We start from the raw sequence: 22,672 nt of genomic DNA on the forward strand, positions 1-22,672 counted from the left end.
GGAGGGATAAAGCGATGGAGGGATAAAGGGATGGAGGGATAAAGGGATGGAGGGATAAAGAGATGGAGGGATAAAGGGATGGAGGGACAGAGAGATAAAGAGATGGAAGAATAAAGAGATGGAGGGATAAAGATATGGAGGGATAAAGGATGGAGGGATAAAGGGATGGAGGGATAAAGGGATGGAGGGATAAAGGAGATGGAGGGATAAAGGGATGGAGGGACAGAGAGATAAAGAGATGGAAGAATAAAGAGATGGAGGGATAAAGGGATGGAGGGATAAAGAGATGGAGGGATAAAGAGATGGAGGGATAAAGAGATGGAGGGATAAAGGGATGGAGGGATAAAGAGATGGAGGGATAAAGAGATGGAGGGATAAAGAGATGGAGGGATAAAGGGATGGAGGGATAAAGAGATGGAGGGATAAAGGAATAAAGAGATGGAGGGATGGAGGGATAAAGAGATGGAGGGATAGAGGAATAAAGGGATGGAGGGATAAAGAGATGGAGGGATAAAGGAATAAAGAGATGGAGGGATGGAGGAATAAAGGGATGGAGGGATAAAGAGATGGAGGGATAAAGAGATGGAGGGATAAAGGGATGGAGGGATAAAGGGATGGAGGGATGAAGAGATGGAGGGATAAAGGATGGAGGGATGAAGAGATGGAGGGATAAAGAGATGGAGGGATAAAGGGATGGAGGGATAGAGGGATAAAGGGATGGAGGGCAGGGATGGAGGGCAGGGATGGAGGCCACGGATGGAGGGGTGGAGGGATAAAGCGATGGGGGGATAAAGGGATGGAGGGATAAAGAGATGGAGGGATAAAGGGATGGAGGGATAGAGGGATAAAGGGATGGAGGGATAAAGGGATGGAGGGATAAAGAGATGGAGGGATAAAGAGATGGAGGGATAGAGGGATAAAGCGATGGAGGGATAAAGGGATGGAGGGATGGAGGGATAAAGAGATGGAGGGATAAAGGGATGGAGGGATGGAGGGATAAAGAGATGGAGGGATAAAGAGATGGAGGGATAAAGGGATGGAGGGATAAAGAGATGGAGGAATAAAGAGATGGAGGGATAAAGGGATGGAGGGATAAAGAGATGGAGGGATAAAGAGATGGAGGGATAAAGAGATGGAGGGATAAAGAGATGGAGGGATAAAGAGATGGAGGGATAAAGAGATGGAGGGATAAAGAGATGGAGGGATAAAGGGATGGAGGGATAAAGAGATGGAGGGATAAAGGATAAAGAGATGGAGGGATGGAGGGATAAAGAGAGGATGGAGGGATAGAGGAATAAAGGGATGGAGGGATAAAGAGATGGAGGGATAAAGGAATAAAGAGATGGAGGGATGGAGGGATAAAGGGATGGAGGGATAAAGAGATGGAGGGATAAAGAGATGGAGGGATAAAGGGATGGAGGGATAAAGGGATGGAGGGATGAAGAGATGGAGGGATAAAGGATGGAGGGATGAAGAGATGGAGGGATAAAGCGATGGAGGGATAAAGGGATGGAGGGATAAAGGGATGGAGGGATGGAGGGATAAAGGGATGGAGGGATAAAGGGATGGAGGGATGGAGGGATAAAGAGATGGAGGGATAAAGAGATGGAGGGATAAAGGGATGGAGGGATAAAGGGATGGAGGGATAAAGAGATGGAGGGATAAAGGGATGAAGGGATGGGATGGAGGGATAAAGAGATGGAGGGATAAAGGGATGGAGGGATAAAGGGATGGAGGGATAAAGGGATGGAGGGATAAAGGGATGGAGGGATGAAGGGATGGAGGGATAAAGAGATGGAGGGATAAAGGGATGGAGGGATAAAGGGATGGAGGGATAAAGGGATGGAGGGATAAAGGGATGGAGGGATAAAGGGATGGAGGGATAAAGGGATGGAGGGATAAAGAGATGGAGGGATAAAGGGATGGAGGGATAAAGAGATGGAGGGATAAAGAGATGGAGGGATAAAGAGATGGAGGGATAAAGGGATGGAGGGATAAAGAGATGGAGGGATAAAGAGATGGAGGGATAAAGGGATGGAGGGATAAAGAGATGGAGGGATAAAGGGATGGAGGGATAAAGAGATGGAGGGATAAAGAGATGGAGGGATAAAGAGATGGAGGGATGGAGGGATAAAGAGATGGAGGGATAAAGGGATGGAGGGATAAAGAGATGGAGGGATAAAGGGATGGAGGGATGGAGGGATAAAGGGATGGAGGGATGGAGGGATAAAGCGATGGAGGGATAAAGGGATGGGGGGATAAAGAGATGGAGGGATACAGAGATGGAGGGATAAAGGGATGGAGGGATAAAGGGATGGAGGGATAAAGAGATGGAGGGATAAAGGGATGGAGGGACAGAGAGATAAAGAGATGGAAGAATAAAGAGATGGAGGGATGGAGGGATAAAGAGATGGAGGGATAAAGAGATGGAGGGATGGAGGGATAAAGAGATGGAGGGATAAAGAGATGGAGGGATGGAGGGATAGAGTGTGGTGGATGAATAAGAATGAGTTGGGTAACATAGATAATTAAGATGTCTTATCTGCATAATATGCTTATGTGACATACTTGTTATTAGAATGTATTTCTTCGGACTCTGGTGTTGGCAGTTGCACTTCTTCCCTCAGCTGGGGCTCAGTCACCTGGGGTCAACTCTCTCTCCCCCACTGAGAGGGGGAGGAGGGGGAGGGCTACAGGCTGAACTCTCTCTCCCCCACTGAGAGAGGGAGGAGGGCAACAGGCTGAACTCTCTCTCCCCCACTGAGAGAGGGAGGAGGGCTACAGGCTGAACTCTCTCTCCCCCACTGAGAGAGGGAGGAGGGCAACAGGCTGAACTCTCTCTCCCCCACTGAGAGAGGGAGGAGGGCTACAGGCTGAACTCTCTCTCCCCCACTGAGAGAGGGATGAGGGCTACAGGCTGAACTCTCTCTCCCCCACTGAGAGAGGGATGAGGGCTACAGGCTGAACTCTCTCTCTCCCACTGAGAGAGGGAGGAGGGCTACAGCCTGAACTCTCTCTCCCCCACTGAGAGAGGGAGGAGGGCTACAGGCTGAACTCTCTCTCCCCCACTGAGAGAGGGAGGAGGGCTACAGGCTGAACTCTCTCTCCCCCACTGAGAGAGGGAGGAGGGCTACAGGCTGAACTCTCTCTCCCCCACTGAGAGAGGGAGGAGGGCTACAGGCTGAACTCTCTCTCCCCCACTGAGAGAGGGAGGAGGGCTACAGGCTGAACTCTCTCTCCCCCACTGAGAGAGGGAGGAGGGCTACAGCCTGAACTCTCTCTCCCCCTCTGAGAGAAGGAGGAGGAGGAGGGCTACAGCCTGAACTCTCTCTCCCCCACTGAGAGAGGGAGGAGGGCTACACCCTGAACTCTCTCTCCCCCACTGAGAGAGGGAGGAGGGGGAGGGGCAACAGGCTGAACTCTCTCTCCCCCACTGAGAGAGGGAGGAGGGGAGGGCTTCAGGCTGAACTCTCTCTCCCCCACTGAGAGAATATATAATAATAATAATATATGCCATTTAGCAGACGCTTTTATCCAAAGCGACTTACAGTCATGTGTGCATACATTCTACGTATGGGTGGTCCCAGGGATCGAACCCACTACCCTGGCGTTACAAGCGCCATGCTCTACCAACTGAGCTACAGAAGAGAGGGAGGAGGTGGGAGTGCTTCAAGCTGAACTTCATTTTTAAATGTAAATTTCAGGACTTTATTGGCATGGGAAATCATATGCTAACATTGCAAAAGCAAGTGAAATAGATAATAAACAAAAGTGAAATAAACAAAAAGTAACAGTAAACATCACACTCACTGAAGTTACAAAATAATAAAGACATTTAAAATGTCATAGTATGTCTACATACAGTGTTGTAACGATGTCCAAATGGTTAAAGTACAAAAGGGAAAATAAATAAACATAAATGTGGGTTGTATTTACAATGGTGTTTGTTCTTCACTGGTTGCCCTTTTCTCGTGTCAACAGGTCACACATCTTGCTGCTGCGATGGCACAGTGTTGTATTACATCCAGTAGATATGAGAGTTCATCAAAATTGGGTTTGTTTTAGAATTGTTTGTGGGTCTGCGTAATCTGAGGGAAATGTGTGTCTCTAATATGGTCATACATTTGGCAGGAGGTTAGGAAGTGCAGCTCAGTTTCCACCTCATTTTGTGGGCAGTGTGCACATACTGTAGCCTTTCTCTTGAGTGCCAGCTCTGCCTATGGCGGCCTCTCTCAATAGCAAGGCTATGCTCTCAATAGCAAGGTTATGCTCACTGAGTCTGTACATAGCCAAAGATTGGGGTAAAGGAAAAAGAGGTCGAGTTTTTCTCCTACTCTTGGCTCAACTTTATTAAGATTGATTCAGTACTCACATGTGATGTAGTAATTCATGTTCTTCTTAAACTCCAGGCCCATATAGTTGGGACTAAACTCCTGGAACTTGATGGTGAACTTGATGTCCTTCTCTGGCTTGTTACAGTTGACCAGTACGTTGGGGTCCATGACCGTGCTGCACCCCTCCGCCTGCTCTCTCCTGACCAGGTACAGCTTATAGAACTCATAGTCTCGTCCTGGCTCAGCCTTGGGGCAGATAATGTCCAGCTTGTCCCCGATATCTGGGTAGATGACCACCCCTCTACCTGACAGGAACCTGAGGGGAGGAGAATAGTGTTAATAAGATATATTGGTAGACGACCACCCCTCTACCTGAACAGGTCCCCATTAACATCGATGGGGCTGTAGTGGAGCGGGTCGAGAGTTTCAAGTTCCTTGGTGTCCACATCACCAACAAACTATCATGGTCCAAACACACCAAGACAGTCATGAAGAGGGCACGACAACACCTTTCCCCCTCAGGAGACTGAAAAGATTTGGCATGGGTCCCAGGATCTTCAAAAAGTTCTACAGCTGCACCATCGAGAGCATCCTTACCGGTTGCATCACCGCCTGGTATGGCAACTGCTCGGCATCTGACCGTAAGGTGCTACAGAGGGTAGTGAGTACGGCCAAGTAAATCCTTGGGGCCAAGCTTCTTGCCATCCAGGACCTATATAATAGGTGGTGTCAGAGGAAAGCCCAAAAAATTGTCAAAGACTCCAGTCACCCAAGTCATAGACTTTTTCCTCTGCTACCGCACAGCAAGCGATACTGGAGCATCAAGTCGAAGACCAAAAGGATCCTTAACAGCTTCCACCTCAAGCCAAAAAACTGCTAAACAATTAATCAAATGGCCACCGGACTATTTACATTGACCCCCCTCCATTTGTTTTGCTACTCGCTGTTTATTATCTATGCAGTCACTTCACCCCTTCCTACAGTTGAAGTCGGAAGTTTACATACACTTAGGTTGAAGTAATTAAAACTCATTTTTCAACCACTCCACAAATTTCTTGTTAACAAACTATATTTTTAGCAAGTCAGTTAGGACATCTACTTTGTGCATAACACAAGTCATTTTTCCAAAAATTGTTTACAGACAGATTAATTCACTGTAATCACAATTCCAGTGGGTCAGAAGTTTACATACCCTAAGTTGACTGTGCCTTTAAACAGCTTGGAAAATACCGGAAAATTATGTCATGGCATTAGAAGTTCTGATAGGCTAATTGACATCATTTCAGTCAGTTGGAGGTGTACCTGTGGATGTATTTCAAGGCCTACCTTCAAACTCAGTGCCTCTTTGCTTGACATCATGAAAAATCGAACAAAATCAGCCAAGACCTCAGAAAGAAATTTGAGACCTCCACAAGTCTGGTTCATCCTTGGGAGCAATTTCCAAATACCTGAAGGTACCACGTTCATCTGTACAAACAATAGTAAGCAAGTATAAACACCATGGGACCACGCAACCGTCCTACCGCTTAGGAAGGAGACGCCTTCTGTCTCCTAGAGATGAACGTAATGTGGTGCGAAAAGTGCAAATCAATCCCAGAACAACAGCAAAGGACCTTGTGAAGATGCTGGAGGAAACAGGTACAAAAGTATCTATATGCACAGTAAAACAAGTCCTATATCAAAATAACCTGAAAGGCAGCTTAGCAAGGAAGAAGCCACTCCTCCAAAACTGCCATAAAAAAGCCAGACTACGGTTTGCAACTGCACATGGGGACAAAGATCGTCATTTTTGGAGAAATGTCCTCTGGTCTGGTGAAACAAAAATAGAACTGTTTGGCCATAATGACCTTTGTTATGTTTGGAGGAAAAAGGGGGAGACTTGCAAGCCCGAGGAACACCATCCCAACCGTGAAGCACGGGGGTGGCAGCATCATGTTGTGGGGGTGTTTTGCTGCAGGAGGGACTGGGGCACTTTACAAAATAGATAGCATCACAAGGAGGAAAATTATGTAGATATATTGAAGCAACATCTCAAGACATCAGTCAGGAAGTTAAAGCTTGGTTGCAAATGGGTCTTCCAAATGGACAATGACCCCAAGCATACTTCCAAGGTGGTGGCAAAATCGCTTAAGGACAACAAAGTCAAGGTATTGGAGTGGCTGAAAAAGTATGTGCGAGCAAAGAGGCTGTCACGGCCTGACCATAGAGAGCCCTTGGTTCTCTATGGTGTAGTAGGTCAGGGCGTGACTAGAGGATGTTCTAGTATGTCTATTTCTATGTTGGTGCTAATATGGTTCCCAATTAGAGGCAGCTGTTTATTGTTGCCTCTGATTGGGGATAATATTTAGGTAGCCATTTCCCCACCTGTGTTTGGTGGGATATTGTTTGTGTTTAGTTGCCTGTTGTCATGACGTCACATTTCCTTGTTTCTTTATTGTTTTGTTTGTTTCACGGAGATTAAAAATATGTGGAACTAAACTCACGCTGCGCCTTGGTCCGCTCATTACGACGATCGTGACAGAGGCCTACAAACCTGACTCAGTTACACCAGCTCTGTCAGGAGGATTGGACCAAAATTCACCCAACTTATTGCGGGAAGCTTGTGGAAGGCTACCCGAAACGAGCCAAGTTTTTTTAATGTAAAGGCAATGCTACCAAATACGAATTGAGTGTATGTAAACCTCTGACCCACTGGGAATGTGATGAAAGAAATAAAAGCTGAAATAAATCATTCTCTCTACTATTATTCTGACATTTCACATTCTTAAAATAAAGTGGTGATCCTAACTGACCTAAGACAAGGAATTTTTACTAGGATTAAATGTCAGGAATTGGGAAAAACTGAATTGAAATGTATTTGGCTGAGGTTTATGTAATCTTCCGACTTGAACCGTACATGTACAAATTACCTCGACTAACCTGTGCCCCAGCACATTGACTCGGTATCGGTACCCCCTGTATATAGCCTCGTTATTTTATTGTCTTACTTTGTATTATTTTTTACTTTAGTTTATTTGGTAAATATTTTCTCTTTCTTGAAGTGCATTGTTGGTTAAGGGCTTGTAAGTAAGTATTTCACAGTAAGGTCTACACACGTTGTATTCGGTGCATGTGACTAATGAAGTTTGACATGATATCAGTAAATGCCTCCACATGGTACCCTGTTTCCCAAGAATGGCCCATGGGACCTGGTCAAAAGTAGTGCACTACATAGGGAATGGGGCCCTGGTCTAAAGTAGTGCACTACATAGGGAATGGGGCCCTGGTCTAAAGTAGTGCACTACATAGGGAATGTGGCCCTGGTCTAAAGTAGTGCACTACATAGGGAATGGGGACCTGATCAAAAGTAGTGCACTACATAGGGAATGGGGCCCTGGTCTAAAGTAGTGCACAACATAGGGAATGGGGCCCTGGTCTAAAGTAGTGCACTACATAGCGAATGGGGACCTAGTCAAAAGTAGTGCACTACATAGGGAATGGGGCCCTGGTCTAAAGTAGTGCACTACATAGGGAATGGGGACCTGGTCTAAAGTAGTGCACAACATAGGGAATGGGGACCTGATCTAAAGTAGTGCACTTCATAGGGAATGGGGCCCTGGTCTAAAGTAGTGCACTACATAGGGAATGGGGACCTGATCTAAAGTAGTGCACTACATAGGGAATGGGGACCTGGTCTAAAGTAGTGCACTACATAGGGAATACAGTCACTGTCATACAGGACACAGTCACTGTCAGGACGCTCATGTTGGGTTCCAGTTTCATTCCTTTTTCTTCTAAAATGAAAAAACTGTTTTCTCATGACGATGTTAGGGTTCTGGGGGAATGTACGGTATATAGCAAGCAATAGAACCAGAGAGGAGAGGGGAATGACAAAATGTTAAAAAGCCTGGACCCTTACTTTGACCCCGTGATAAAGAGTAAAGAGCTGAGAGTGCGGTCTGCTCGGGTAAGACAGGCTGAACCATTGTTCTGGACTCTATTTGGGTTTATAATGTCAACACAGTACAGTCGCAGTGAGCCAGCACATTAAACCAGCCAGCCTGACGCACCGTGTGTGTGTGTGTGTGTGTGTGTGTGTGTGTGTGTGTGTGTGTGTGTGTGTGTGTGTGTGTGTGTGTGTGTGTGTGTGTGTGTGTGTGTGTGTGTGTGTGTGTGTGTGTGTGTGTGGTCACGGGCAGTAGCGTTACTATCAGTAGATGAGATCTGACCATGGCAGCAGATTTGAGGATTTAGAGGAGCGAGAAGCATTTGTTGTTTATACTGATCCTTCATGGTTTAGCAGGACATCAGGGGATACAGGGACACACTTTCTCTCCCCACCCCTCCCTCTCTCCCCACCCCCTCCCTCTCTCTCTCTCCCTCTCTCCCCACCCCCTCCCTCTCCCCTCTCTTGCTCTCTCTCCCCCTCCCTCCCTCTCTCCTCCCATCCCTCTCCCCACCCCCTCCCTCTCCCTCTCTCTCCCTCCTCTCCCCTCTCCCCCTCTACCCTCTCTCTCTCCCTCTCTCCCCCTCCTTCTCCCTCTCTCCCTCTACCCTCTCTCTCTCTCCCTCTCCCCTCCCCTCTCCTCTCTCTCTCTCCCCCCTCTCTCTCTCTCTCTCTCCTCCTCTCTCTCTCTCTCTCTCTCTCTCTCTCTCTCTCTCTCTCTCTCTCTCTCTCTCTCTCTCTCTCTCTCTCTCTCTCTCTCTCTCTCTCTCTCTCTCTCTCTCTCCTCCTTCTCTCCTCTCCCCCCTCTCCCTCTCTCCCTCTACCCTCTCTCTATCTATCTCTCTCTTCCCCCTCCCCTCTCTCTCTCTCTGTCTCTCCCCCTAGTAGGGTGAGGCCGGGTGCTGCAGACTGTTCTCGCCAATTCCTTGATATATGTTGAAGAGGGTGGGGCTTAAAAGTTATTTGGGACTGGGGGGCAGTATTGAGTAGCTTGGATGAATAAGGTGCCCAGAGTAAACTGCCTGCTACTCAGGCCCAGTTGCTAATATATGCATATTATTAGTAGATTTAGATAGAAAACACTCAGAAGTTTCTAATACTGTTTGAATGATGTCTGTGAGAACTCATATGGCAGGCAAAAACCTGAGAAAAAATCCAACCAGGAAGTGGGTTGTAATTTTTCAAATCATTGCCTATCGAATATACAGTGTCTATGGGGTCATATTGCACTTCCCAAGGCTTCCACTAGATCTCAACAGTCTTTAGAACCTTGTTTGATGCTTCTACTGTGAGGGAGGGGGGAATGGGAGCTGAATGAGTCAGAGGTCTGCCAGAGTGGCATGAGCTGATCACGCGCGCTCATGTGAGAGGTAGCTGCGTTCCATCGCATTTCTACAGACAAAGGAATTATCTGGTTGGAATGTTATTGAAGATTTATGTTAGAAACATCCTAAAGATTGATTCTATACTTCGTTTGACATATTTCAACTGTAATATGACTTTTTGTCGGAATTTTCACCTGGACTTGCCCGCGCGTCGTGAGTTTGGATTGTGTACTAAACGCGCGAACAAAAAAGAGGTATTTGAACATAAATGATGAAACAAATCAAATCAAACATTTATTGTGGAACTGGAATTCCTGTGAGTGCATTCTGATGAAGATCATCAAAGGTAAGTGAACATTTATAACGCTATTTCTGACTTTGTTGACTCCACAACATGACGGATATCTGTATGGCTTGTTTTGTTGTCTGAGCGCTGTACTCCGATTATTGCATGGTGTGCTTTTTCGGTAAAGCTTTTTTGAAATCTGACACAGCGGTTGCATTAAGGAGATGTGGATCTAAAATTCCATGCATAACACTTGTATCTTTTATGTTTATTATGAGTATTTCTGTAAATTGATGTGGCTCTCTGCAAAATCACGGGATGTTTTGGAACTACTGAACGTAACGAGCCAATGTAAACTGAGATTTTTGGATATAAATATGAAATTCATCGAACAAAACATACATGTATTGTGTAACATAAAGTCCTATGAGTGTCAAAGTCCTATGAGTGTCATCTGATGAAGATCATCAAAGGTTAGTGATTAATTTTATCTCTATTTCTGCTTTTTGTGACTCCTCTCTTTGGCTGGAAAAATGAATGTGTTTTTCTGTGACTAGGCACTGACCTAACATAATCGTTTGGTTTGCTTTCCTCGTAAAGACTTTTTGAAATCGGACACTGTGGTGAGATTAACAACAGGTTTGTCTTTAAAATGGTTTGAAATACTTGTATGTTTAATTTTAATTTTGGGATTACTGTTGTTTTGAATTTGGCGCCCTGCACTTTCACTGGCTGTTGTTGAGGTGGGAAGCTACCGTCCCGAATTTCCCAGAGAGGTTAACATCATCCTTAACTCTGGCATCTTCCCCAATATTTGGAACCAAGGACTGATCACCCCAATCCACAAAAGTGGAGACAAATTTGACCCCAATAACTACCATGGGATATGCGTCAACAGCAACCTTTGGAAAATCCTCTGTATTATCATTTACAGCAGACTCGTACATTTCCTCAGTGAAAACAATGTACTGAGCAAATGTCAAATTAGCTTTTTACCAAATTACCGTACAACAGACCACTTATTCACCCTGCACACATAATTGACAAACAATCAAACCAAAACAAAGGCAAAGGCAAAGTCTTCTCATGCTTTGTTGATTTCAAAAAAGGCTTCGACTCAATTTGGCCTGAGGGTCAGTTATCCAAACTGATGGAAAGTGGTGTTGGGGGAAAAACATACAACATTATAAAATCCATGTACACAAACAACAACTGTGCGGTTAAAATAGTGAAAAAACACACACATTTCTTCCCACGGGGCCGTGGGGTGAGACAGGGATGCAGCTTAAAGAGTTTTAGTATAGCCAATAGGAATTTGTTGTCTGTAGATTTGATCATTTCATTATGGATACCATCAACACCACAGGCCTTTTTAGGTTGGAGGGTTTTTATTTTGTCCTGTAGTTCATTAAAGGTAATGGGAGAATCCAGTGGGTTCTAGGAGTCTTTAATAGTTGAATCTAAGATTTGTAGATTTGTATTTGATCATGTATATGTTTTTGTTGTTTGTTCATTGTTATAGAGCCAAAAAGTTTGGAGAAGTGGTTTATCCATACATCTCCATTTTGGATAGATACCTCTTTATGTTGTTTGTTTAGTGTTTTCCAATTTTCCCAGAAGTGGTTAGTGTATGGATTCTTCAATTACATTGAGCTGATTTCTGACGTGCTGCTCCTTCTTTTTCCGTAGTGTATTTCTGTATTGTTTTAGTGATTCACCATAGTGAAGGCGTAGACTCAGGTTCTCTATATCGGTTTTCTATTTGAGATTTTTTAGATTTGATAGGGAAGCTGTGAAGTCAAATATGCTGATAAGATTTTCTACTGCCAAGTTTACACCTTCACTATTACAGTGGAACGTTTTGTCCAGGAAGTTGTCTAAAAGGGATTGAATTAGTTGTTGCCTAATTGTTTTTTGGTAGGTTTCCAAACTACATTTCTTTCTTAAAATGATTCAGTTCCTTTGGCTTTGATGCCTCATGATTGAGTATTGCTCTTTTCAAGTAGTGTGTGATTTTGCTGTGGCCTGATAGGGGTGTCAGTGGGACTGTGAACGCTCTAAGTGGCTCTAGGTTGAGGTCAGTGATCAAATAGTCTACTGCCAAGAGATGAGCTATAGGTGTACCTACCATAGGAGTCCCCTCGAAGCCTACAATTGACTATGCACAGACCCAGCGTGCGATAGAGCAACAGGAGTTGTGACCTGTTTTTGTCGGTTATGTTGTCATAGTTGTGCCACGGGGGGCATATGGGGGAGGGAATACTGTCACCACCAGGTAGGTGTTTGTCCGCTTGTGTGTTGAGGGTGTCAGGTTCTTGTCCATTTCTGGCATTTAGGTCACCACAGACATGTCCCTGGGCCTGGAAATGATTGATTTCCCCCTTCAGGATGGAGAAGCTGTCTTCATTAAAGTATGGGGATTCTAGTGGGGGGATATAGGTACGACACAGGAGGACATTTTTCTCCATTGAGATCATTTACTTTTGAATTTCTAGCCAAATGTAAAATGTTCCTGTTTTGATAAATTTAATGAAGTGAGTTAGGTCTTCCATGTTTAGGCCCTCCCCCCCCCACAGGTCTGAGAGAGTGTCTCGCTGGTCTGGGCGGGGTGTCTATTGATCTGTTGCTCCTGTGTGAAGTGTTGGGGCTGCGTTTGAGAGCGATGTCCTTTAGAGTCCGGGCAAAGGTGGGCACTGCTGCCTTGCAGAGGTGGACCTGGTCATAGAGGCTGTTCAAGTCCAGGGTGGAGTGGTGGGCACTGCTGCCTTGTAGAGGTGGACCTGGTCATAGAGGCTGTTCAAGTCCAGGGTGGAGTGGTGGGCACTGCTGCCTTGTAGAGGTGGACCTGGTCATAGAGGCTGTTCAAGTCCAGGATGGAGTGGTGGGCACTGCTGCCTTGTAGAGGTGGACCTGGTCATAGAGGCTGTTCAAGTCCAAGATGGAGTGGTGGGCACTGCTGCCTTGTAGAGGTGGACCTGGTCATAGAGGCTGTTCAAGTCCAGGATGGAGTGGTGGGCCAGGCAAACATTTGGTTTTGAGGCACAGTCACAGTAAATACTTGCATTTTCCCACTGTATGGTAGCAGGGTGGAAGTCTTTTCGTGGTACCAGGGTGGAAGTCTTTTCGTGGTACCAGGGTGGAAGTCTTTTCGTGGTACCAGGGTGGAAGTCTTTTTGAGGTACCAGGGTGGAAGTATTTTCGTGGTACCAGGGTGGAAGTCTTTTCATGGTACCAGGGTGGAGATACCACTTGTGCGTTGGGAAAAGTAGAAGAAGCTTTTTCAATCACTCCCTTCAGTGCAATGGCCACCATTTCCTGCTGTGTTCTCAGGTCGTTTGTGCCCTGTGTGTATTATTATGTGGCTGGGTGACCCTAGTTGGTACTCAGACAGAAGGTCTAGGGCGTGCTGGGTGTTTGGACACCAGAGTTTAGACACACTGTGTTTGGGGAAAATGTTTTTTTCTTCTATATATTTCCCATTTGTACAATCTGTGTATTGTGTATGTCCTCAGTCGGTGTGGGGTGTTGTCAGGAGGGCTATCAGGGTGGCTGACAGGGGGGTGCTCAGAGGGGGTGAGATCCCCTGGGCTTGGTCTTCTTCATTTGTCTGTTCTGCTGTGATGTTGACGCTATGGTCAGGGCCTGGTGTGGACTGTTTTTCTGCCTTCTCTGCGGGGGTGGCCACCTCTCTAGTGGGTTGTTCTCTGTCACACGCCGTCCCCCTCACCCTCTCCTCCAGCAGTCTGATCCTCTCCTCTAGTGCTCTGTTCTTCTCCTCCAGCAGTCTGATCCTCTCCTCTAGTGCTCTGTTCTTCTCCTCCAGCAGTCTGATCCTCTCCTCTAGTGCTCTGTTCTTCTCCTGTTCATGCTTTTTATATTGTTGAAGTTGTCTCACCAGTCCAGAGTGCAGATATGTCTCTCCACCTCCAGCTCTCCGGGTCTGGTTAAGTTTTTTGTTGTTGTGCTGGACTGTTGTCTGGGTCTGTGCTGACTGGAGTGTAATCACCTGCTGTTCCAGCTCCACCTGCCTTACCTCCAGCTGGGTAATTTATCCTTCATTCCAATGAGAGGGTAGTACTCTGTGCTGGGAGGTTGACTTTCCACTGGGGGTGGCTCGTCTGTGGGGTTATATAGTGAAGAAGTCTGGTCTGACCCACTCGGGGTGGGGGTATCTTTCTCAAGGGAGAGCTTCTCCTGCTGAGCTAATTCTTTGATTAGGTGAAAGTCCAGCTGAAACTGTTTGGGGTTGCCCTGTACCATTACTGTTCCAGACTTATAGAGATTTATATTAGCTGACTCAAGAGTCCTCGTTGTCTAGTATCCTGAGTTTCCACCCCTTGTTAACACCCCCTCTCTTAACAGAGGGGTAGTGTGATAATATAGCACTGTGCCATGCCAGGGGATGGTCTGTGTGGAAGATGAGGTTGCTGATGTTTTCATTTTTATAATAGTTAGCAAAAAAGTGTCTCTTGATTTTCCATAAGGAGCTTCATTTTGTGATCTTTTCGTGTCTTATCATTCTTTACAGACACCGGGTACTGTATTTTAATTACCTATAAACAGCGGGAGGCAGCTTCTAAGGCCTCTCCATTTGGTTGGAGTAGACTGTGCGACTCTCCTGCCATTGTTGGGCTAAAGGGCTTTGACACCTCTGACTTGACACGTCAGTGCTAATTGAAGCTGTATCAAGCTTGGCAGCCTTACTTTAGTATTCAGTCCTTATAAAGTCATGTAATGTATTTTTCATCTTGGCTTTTGGAAATAAAATATAGCTTCAGACTAAAACATTACTCCCTCAGTTCTAGGTTGGATGGTGTTTTCAGGTTTCTGTTGTTTTCCAGAGCATTTGCTGTATAGCGTTGGAATAATCATCTTTGGTAGTTGTAAGCATTCCAGGTGATTCCATAATTATGTCCAAAATCAGAATGTAGGTTTTGAGTTTTGATTTGGAGTAAAGGTAGGTTATGTTGCAGAGGGTAACATCCTGTGTATGTTCCTGGCATACACTCTAAATCTATATTTTTATTAAGAACATGCTGAAACATGCAGGAGCTCATCTGATCATGACCTCTCTCTCTCTATCAGTCTCTCTCAATTCAATTCAATTCATGGGGGTCTATTGGCATGGGAAACATACGTTAACATTGCCAAAGCAAGTGAAGTAGATAATATACAAAAGTGAAATAAACAATCAAAATGAACGGTAAACATTACACTGACAGAAGTTCCAAAATAATAAAGTCATTACAAATGTAATATTATGTATATATACAGTGTTGTAACAATGTGCACATGGTTAAAGTACGAAAGGGAAAATAAATAAACATAAATATGGGTTGTATTTACAATGGTATTTGTTCTTCACTGGTTGCCCTTTTCTTGTGGCAACAGGTCACTGTCCTGGGGCTCTGTGTTTGTGAACAGAGACCCAGGACCAGCTTGCTTAGGGGACTCTTCTCCAGGTTCATCTCTCTGTAGGTGATGGCTTTGTTATGGAAGGTTTGGGAATCGCTGTAGAATTTAACGTCTCTTTTATGGATTTTGATAATTCGTGGGTATCGGCCTGATTCTGCTCTGCATGCATAATTTTGCATAATTCTGCATGCAGCGTCTCAATTTGGTGTTTGTCCCATGTTGTGAATTCTTGGTTGGTGAGCGGACCCCAGACCTCACAACCATAAAGGGCAATGGGTTTTATAACTGATTTAAGTATTTTTAGCCAGATCCTAATTGGTATGTTGAATTTTATGTTCCTTTTGACGGCATAGTATGCCCTTCTTGCCTTGTCGCTCAGATCGTTCACAGCTTTGTGGAAGTTACCTGTGGCGCTGATGTTTAGGCCGAGGTATGTATAGTTTTTTGTGTGCTCTAGGGCAACGGTGTCTAGATGGAATTTGTATTTGTGGTCCTGTCAACTGGACATTTTTGGAACACCATTATTGTCTCCCCATCCCCCCTCTCTCTCTTTCCACCCTCTCTCTCCCCATCCCCCCTCTCTCTCTCCCAATCCAACCTCTCTCTCTCCACCTCCCACCTCTCTCTCCTTTCCACCCCCCTCTTTCCACCCCCTCTCTTTCCACCCCCTCTCTCTCCACCCCCTCTCTCCTTTCCACCCTCCCTCTCCACTTTCCACCCCTCTCTCCTTTCCACCCCTCTCTCTCCACTCCCCCTCTCTCCACACCCTCTCTCTCTCCACCCCCCTCTCTCTCCACTCCCCCTCTCTCTCCACTCCCCCTCTCTCCTTTCCACCCCCTCTCTCTCCACTCCCCCTCTCTCATTTCCACCCCCACCCCCCTCTTGGAGTGTGTACTCCCTGCCACCTTATGTACATTCTATCATCACTCAGCTCATTAGACTTCTGAACGACTCCCTGTCAGAGAGAGAAACAGAGGGAGAAGAGATTCCCAGCCTTCATTCCTATTCTATTTGGATAGAGGCATTACCAGATGTCTTCATGTACTAGGAGTGGGAGGAATAGAAAGGATAAATCCTACATGAGTTAAAATGATCAGAATGGACTCTGTGTTAATGTAATGAGATGATTAAATGATCAGAATGGACTCTGTGTTAATGTAATGAGATGATTAAATGATCAGAATGGACTCTGTGTTAATGTAATGAGATGATTAAATGATCAGAATGGACTCTGTGTTAATGTAATGAGATGATTAAATGATCAGAATGGACTCTGTGTTAATGTAATGAGATGATTAAATGATCAGAATGGACTCTGTGTTAATGTAATGAGATGATTAAATGATCAGAATGGACTCTGTGTTAATGTAATGAGATGATTAAATGATCAGAATGGACTCTGTGTTAAGGACTCCATCAGTCGCTAATAGGATCTTCAAGATGCACCCGTAAGGCATAAACAAGTTACCATAGCAACATGAGGCTTTGAAGCTGACCACCCCTCTCTACCTCCTCTCTCGCTTTCTTTCTCCTTCATCCTGCCCCCCCTTTCACCCTTCCTTCATTCATTAATTATTTCACACACAAGTGCGTGTACCAGGGTTTCCGTTTGGAAAATTTGGCGCCAGACGTAATGACCGGCAAGATTTTAATTTACCTGACATTCAGGAAATTTACCAGACATCCATATGCATTGGGTGTGTATAGCATTAGGGCATCCTCCCACGGTACTCTAAATCACATTTACATTACTGTCATTCATTTTAACAGAATAGAAATTAGCCTGTAAAGTAGAACCATGTGCTTTATACCAACATGAAAGGTCATATGGAATTAACGCAGTAGGTTAGGAGAATTAACATAGCAGGTTAGGAGAATTAACGCAGCAGGTTAGGAACATTAACATAGCAGGTTAGGAGAATTAACGCAGACGGTTAGGAGAATTAACGCAGCAGGTTAGGAGAATTAACGCAGCAGGTTAGGAGAATTAACGCAGCAGGTTAGGAACATTAACATAGCAGGTTAGGAGAATTAACGCAGACGGTTAGGAGAATTAACGCAGCAGGTTAGGAGAATTAACGCAGCAGGTTAGGAGAATTAACATAGCAGGTTAGGAGAATTAACGCAGCAGGTTAGGAGAATTAACGCAGCAGGTTAGGAGAATTAACGCAGCAGGTTAGGAGAATTAACGCAGCAGGTTAGGAGAATTAACGCAGCAGGTTAGGAGAATTAACGCAGCAGGTTAGGAGAATTAACGCAGCAGGTTAGGAGAATTAACTCAGCAGGTTAGGAGAATTAACGCAGCAGTTTAGGAGAAATCATGTAGCAGGTTAGCAGAATTAACGCAGCAGGTTAGGAGAATTAACGCAGCAGGTCTGGAGAGTTAACGCAGTAGGTTAGGAGAATTAACATAGCAGGTTAGGAGAATTAACATAGCAGGTTAGGAGAATTAACATAACAGGTTAGGAGAATTAACGCAGCAGGTTAGGAGAATTAACATAGCAGGTTAGGAGAATTAACGCAGCAGGTTAGGAGAATTAACATAACAGGTTAGGAGAATTAACGCAGCAGGTTAGGAGAATTAACATAACAGGTTAGGAGAATTAACGCAGCAGGTTAGGAGAAGTAACGCAGCAGGTTAGGAGAATTAACATAACAGGTTAGGAGAATTAACGCAGCAGGTTAGGAGAATTAACTCAGCAGGTTAGGAGAATTAACGCAGCAGGTTAGGAGAATTAACATAACAGGTTAGGAGAATTAACGCAGCAGGTTAGGAGAATTAACGCAGCAGGTTAGGAGAATTAACGCAGCAGGTTAGGAGAATTAAGGCAGCAGGTTAGGAGAATTAACGCAGCAGGTTAGGAGCATTAGGTAAAGGTTAGACATGACCGGACCGCCCCACTCCCCATCCCTTCTAGACATGACCGGACCGCCCCACTCCCCATCCCTTCTAGACATGACCGGACCGCCCCATAATTCATTAGGGATGGTTCACTGAGAGAAAACTTACTTTACAATGTTCGTGTGAAAAGAGGCCAGCGCCATGCGTTTATGAAAGCACTTGTTTCCAAACCTCAAATGATATATCACACTTTTTACAGTTCTACTGGATGATGTCAATACATGTTATGTTGATTGTAATTACAACTATCATGGGGTCGTGATTCGTGTCATGTGTGATATACATGGCTGATTGATAGCTCTGTATCCTACTGTAGACAGTTGGTTGCCTAGTGATTGATAACTCTGTATCCTACTGTAGACAGTTGGTTGCCTAGTGATTGATAACAACTCTGTTTCCTACTGTAGACAGTTGGTTGCCTAGTGATTGATAACAACTCTGTTTCCTACTGTAGACACTTGGTTGCCTAGTGATTGATAACAACTCAGTTTCCTACTGTAGACATTTGGTTGCCTAGTGATTGATAACAACTCTGTTTCCTACTGTAGACATTTGGTTGCCTAGTGATTGATAACAACTCTGTTTCCTACTGTAGACACTTGGTTGCCTAGTGATTGATAACAACTCTGTTTCCTACTGTAGACACTTGGTTGCCTAGTGATTGATAACAACTATGTTTCCTACTGTAGACACTTGGTTGCCTAGTGATTGCTACACTGTGACTCCGATGTGAATAGGTGTGTGTGTGAGTTTGGCAATAAAGTTTAGTTTCCAAGTACTACTGAATAAGCTCAAGTGAAATGAACCAATTGCATATTACACATATCATTCATTACCTTACTCAAGTCTACAGTATCAATGAATTCTCAATCAAGCAAATAAACAGCTGAGGAAAAACAGAAGGCATTAGAAAAAACATTAGAAGTCCTGAAATCAAAATGAAGTACAGATTCTATTGGGGGGATATAGGTAACACACATGAGGACATTTTTCTCTGTTGAGATCATTTCTTTATTCATTTCTAGCCAGATGTAAAATGTTCCTGTTTTGACTAATTGAATAGAGTGGAAATGGTTGATCTCCCCCTCCAGGATGGAGAAGCTGTCTTCATTAAAGTATGGGGATTCTCTCTCTCTCTCACGCTCTCACTCTCCCACTCTCTCACACATCAACCCTGTCTCAGGCTGAATCTCAGCCTGTGAAGCAGTCCATATATCAATTAGAATTCATTAGCATTGTTCAGACAGACCAATTAGCCTGCACCTACAGGACCTTGCCAACTACAGGAACTTGCCAACTACAGGAACTTGCCAACTACAGGAACATGCCAACAGCAGGAACGTGCCAACTACAGGAACATGCCAACTACAGGACCTTGCCAACTAAAGGAACTGGCCAACTACAGGAACAGGCCAACTACAGGAACAGGCAAACTACAGGAACATGCCAACGACAGGAACCTGCCAACGACAGGAACCTGCCAACGACAGGAACCGGCCAACGACAGGAACCGGCCAACTACAGGAACCGGCCAACTACAGGAACAGGCCAACTACAGGAACTTGCCAACTACAGGAACTTGCCAACGACAGGAACCTGCCAACTACAGGAACATGCCAACTACAGGAACATGCCAACTACAGGAACGTGCCAACTACAGGAACATGCCAACAGCAGGAACGTGCCAACTACAGGAACATGCCAACTACAGGAACTTGCCAACTACAGGAACTTGCCAACTACAGGAACAGGCCAACTACAGGACCTTGCCAACTACAGGAACTGGCCAACTACAGGAACAGGCCAACTACAGGAACAGGCCAACTACAGGAACCTGCCAACGACAGGAACTACAGGAACATGCCAACTACAGGAACATGCCAACTACAGGAACATGCCAACAGCAGGAACGTGCCAACTACAGGAACATGCCAACTACAGGAACATGCCAACAGCAGGAACGTGCCAACTACAGGAACATGCCAACTACAGGAACATGCCAACAGCAGGAACGTGCCAACTACAGGAACATGCCAACTACAGGAACTTGCCAACTACAGGAACCTGCCAACTACAGGAACATGCCAACTACAGGAACATGCCAACTACAGGACCCTGCCAACTACAGGAACCTGCCAACTACAGGAACCTGCCAACGACAGGAACCGGCCAACTACAGGAACCTGCCAACTACAGGAACATGCCAACTACAGGAACATGCCAACTACAGGGCCAACTACAGGAACGTGCCAACTACAGGAACGTGCCAACTACAGGAACATGCCAACAGCAGGAACGTGCCAACTACAGGAACATGCCAACAGCAGGAACGGCCAACTACAGGAACATGCCAACTACAGGAACATGCCAACTACAGGAACAGGCCAACTACAGGAACATGCCAACAGGAACATGCCAACTACAGGAACATGCCAACTACAGGAACATGCCAACTACAGGAACATGCCAACAGCAGGAACGTGCCAACTACAGGAACATGCCAACTACAGGAATCCCTACAGGAACATGCCAGACCAGGAACCACTACAGGTAACCTAAACAGGAACATGCCAACAGCAGGTAACGTGCCAACTACAGGAACCTGCCACTACAGGAAATGCCAACTACAGGAACATGCCAACTACAGGAATCCCTAGGAACAGACCAGGAACCAACTACAGGAACATGCCAACAGCAGACGTGCCAACTACAGGAAACCATAAAGGAAATGCCCTACAGGAACAAACAGACCTGAACCATAAAGGTAATCCCCAAACAGGAACATGCCAACCATAAAGGTAATCAGGAACCTAAACAGAACATGAACTACAGGAACATGGTAATCAGGAACCTGCCAAACAGAACATGAACCATAACAGGAACATGCCAACTACAGGAACAGTACTACAGGAACATGCCAACTACAGGACCTTGCCAACTAAAGGAACTGGCCAACTACAGGAACAGGCCAACTACAGGACCTTGCCAACTAAAGGAACTGGCCAACTACAGGAACAGGCCAACTACAGGAACAGGCAAACTACAGGAACCTGCCAACGACAGGAACCTGCCAACGACAGGAACCGGCCAACTACAGGAACAGGCCAACTACAGGAACTTGCCAACTACAGGAACTATAAACAGGAACTTGCCAACTGCAGGAACATCAGGAAATTTCTATAAGGAACCCTGAAATTTGCCAACTATAAACACCCTACAGGAACGTCTATACAAACACCCTGACGAACTCTATAAGCATGCCAACTACAGGAACATGCCAACTACAGGACCGTGCCAACTACAGGAACCTGCCAACTAAAGGAATTGGCCAACTACAGGAACAGGCCAACTACAGGAACAGGCCAACTACAGGAACAGGCCAACTACAGGAACTGGCCAACTACAGGAACTGGCCAACTACAGGAACTGGCCAACCACACACACACACACACAATCCCTAAACAGACCTGAACCATAAAGGTAATCCCTAAACAGACCTGAACCATAAAGGTAATCCCTAAACAGACCTGAACCATAAAGGTAATCCCTAAACAGACCTGAACCATAAAGGTAATCCCTAAACAGACCTGAACCATAAAGGTAATCCCTAAACAGACCTGAACCATAAAGGTAATCCCTAAACAGACCTGAACCATAAAGGTAATCCCTAAACAGACCTGAACCATAAAGGTAATCCCTAAACAGACCTGAACCATAAAGGTAATCCCTAAACAGACCTGAACCATAAAGGTAATCCCTAAACAGACCTGAACCATAAAGGTAATCCCTAAACAGACCTGAACCATAAAGGTAATCCCTGGCAGTATTTCTTCCATTTTTCTTCCACTTCTTACATAGTTTCCGTGTTGTTTTGTTATTAGTGCTTGTTCTCAAAAAATCTATTAACTTCCTGACGCTCTATAAACACCCTGACGCTCTATAAACACCCTGACTCTCTATAAACACCCTGAATCTCTATAAACACCCTGACGCTCTATAAACACCCTGACGCTCTATAAACACCCTGACGCTCTATAAACACCCTGACGCTCTATAAACACCCTGACGCTCTATAAACACCCTGACGCTCTATAAACACCCTGACGCTCTATAAACACCCTGACGCTCTATAAACACCCTGACGCTCTATAAACACCCTGACGCTCTATAAACACCCTGACGCTCTATAAACACCCTGACGCTCTATAAACACCCTGACGCTCTATAAACACCCTGACGCTCTATAAACACCCTGACGCTCTATAAACACCCTGAATCTCTATAAACACCCTGACGCTCTATAAACACCCTGAATCTCTATAAACACCCTGACGCTCTATAAACACCCTGACGCTCTATAAACACCCTGACGCTCTATAAACACCCTGACAGCTCTATAAACACCCTGACAGCCTATAAACACCCTGACGCTCTATAAACACCCTGAATCTCTATAAACACCCTGACGCTCTATAAACACCCTGA

The 22,672-nt window shown here is 45.2% G+C and overlaps 1 protein-coding gene across 1 annotated transcript in view; it reads right to left on the reverse strand.

The window, feature by feature from the left end:
* Nucleotides 1-22,672, reverse strand: part of LOC127913922 (ephrin-B1-like) — a 167,872-nt gene that overhangs the window by 89,066 nt on the left and 56,134 nt on the right. The window contains exon 2 of the mRNA XM_052487802.1: nucleotides 4,373-4,650. Coding sequence (XP_052343762.1) covers nucleotides 4,373-4,650 — 278 coding nt within the window. The remainder of the gene's footprint in view (nucleotides 1-4,372; nucleotides 4,651-22,672) is intronic.

This window comes from Oncorhynchus keta, chromosome 30, assembly GCF_023373465.1.
Source record: "Oncorhynchus keta strain PuntledgeMale-10-30-2019 chromosome 30, Oket_V2, whole genome shotgun sequence".
Classification (NCBI taxonomy): domain Eukaryota; kingdom Metazoa; phylum Chordata; class Actinopteri; order Salmoniformes; family Salmonidae; genus Oncorhynchus; species Oncorhynchus keta.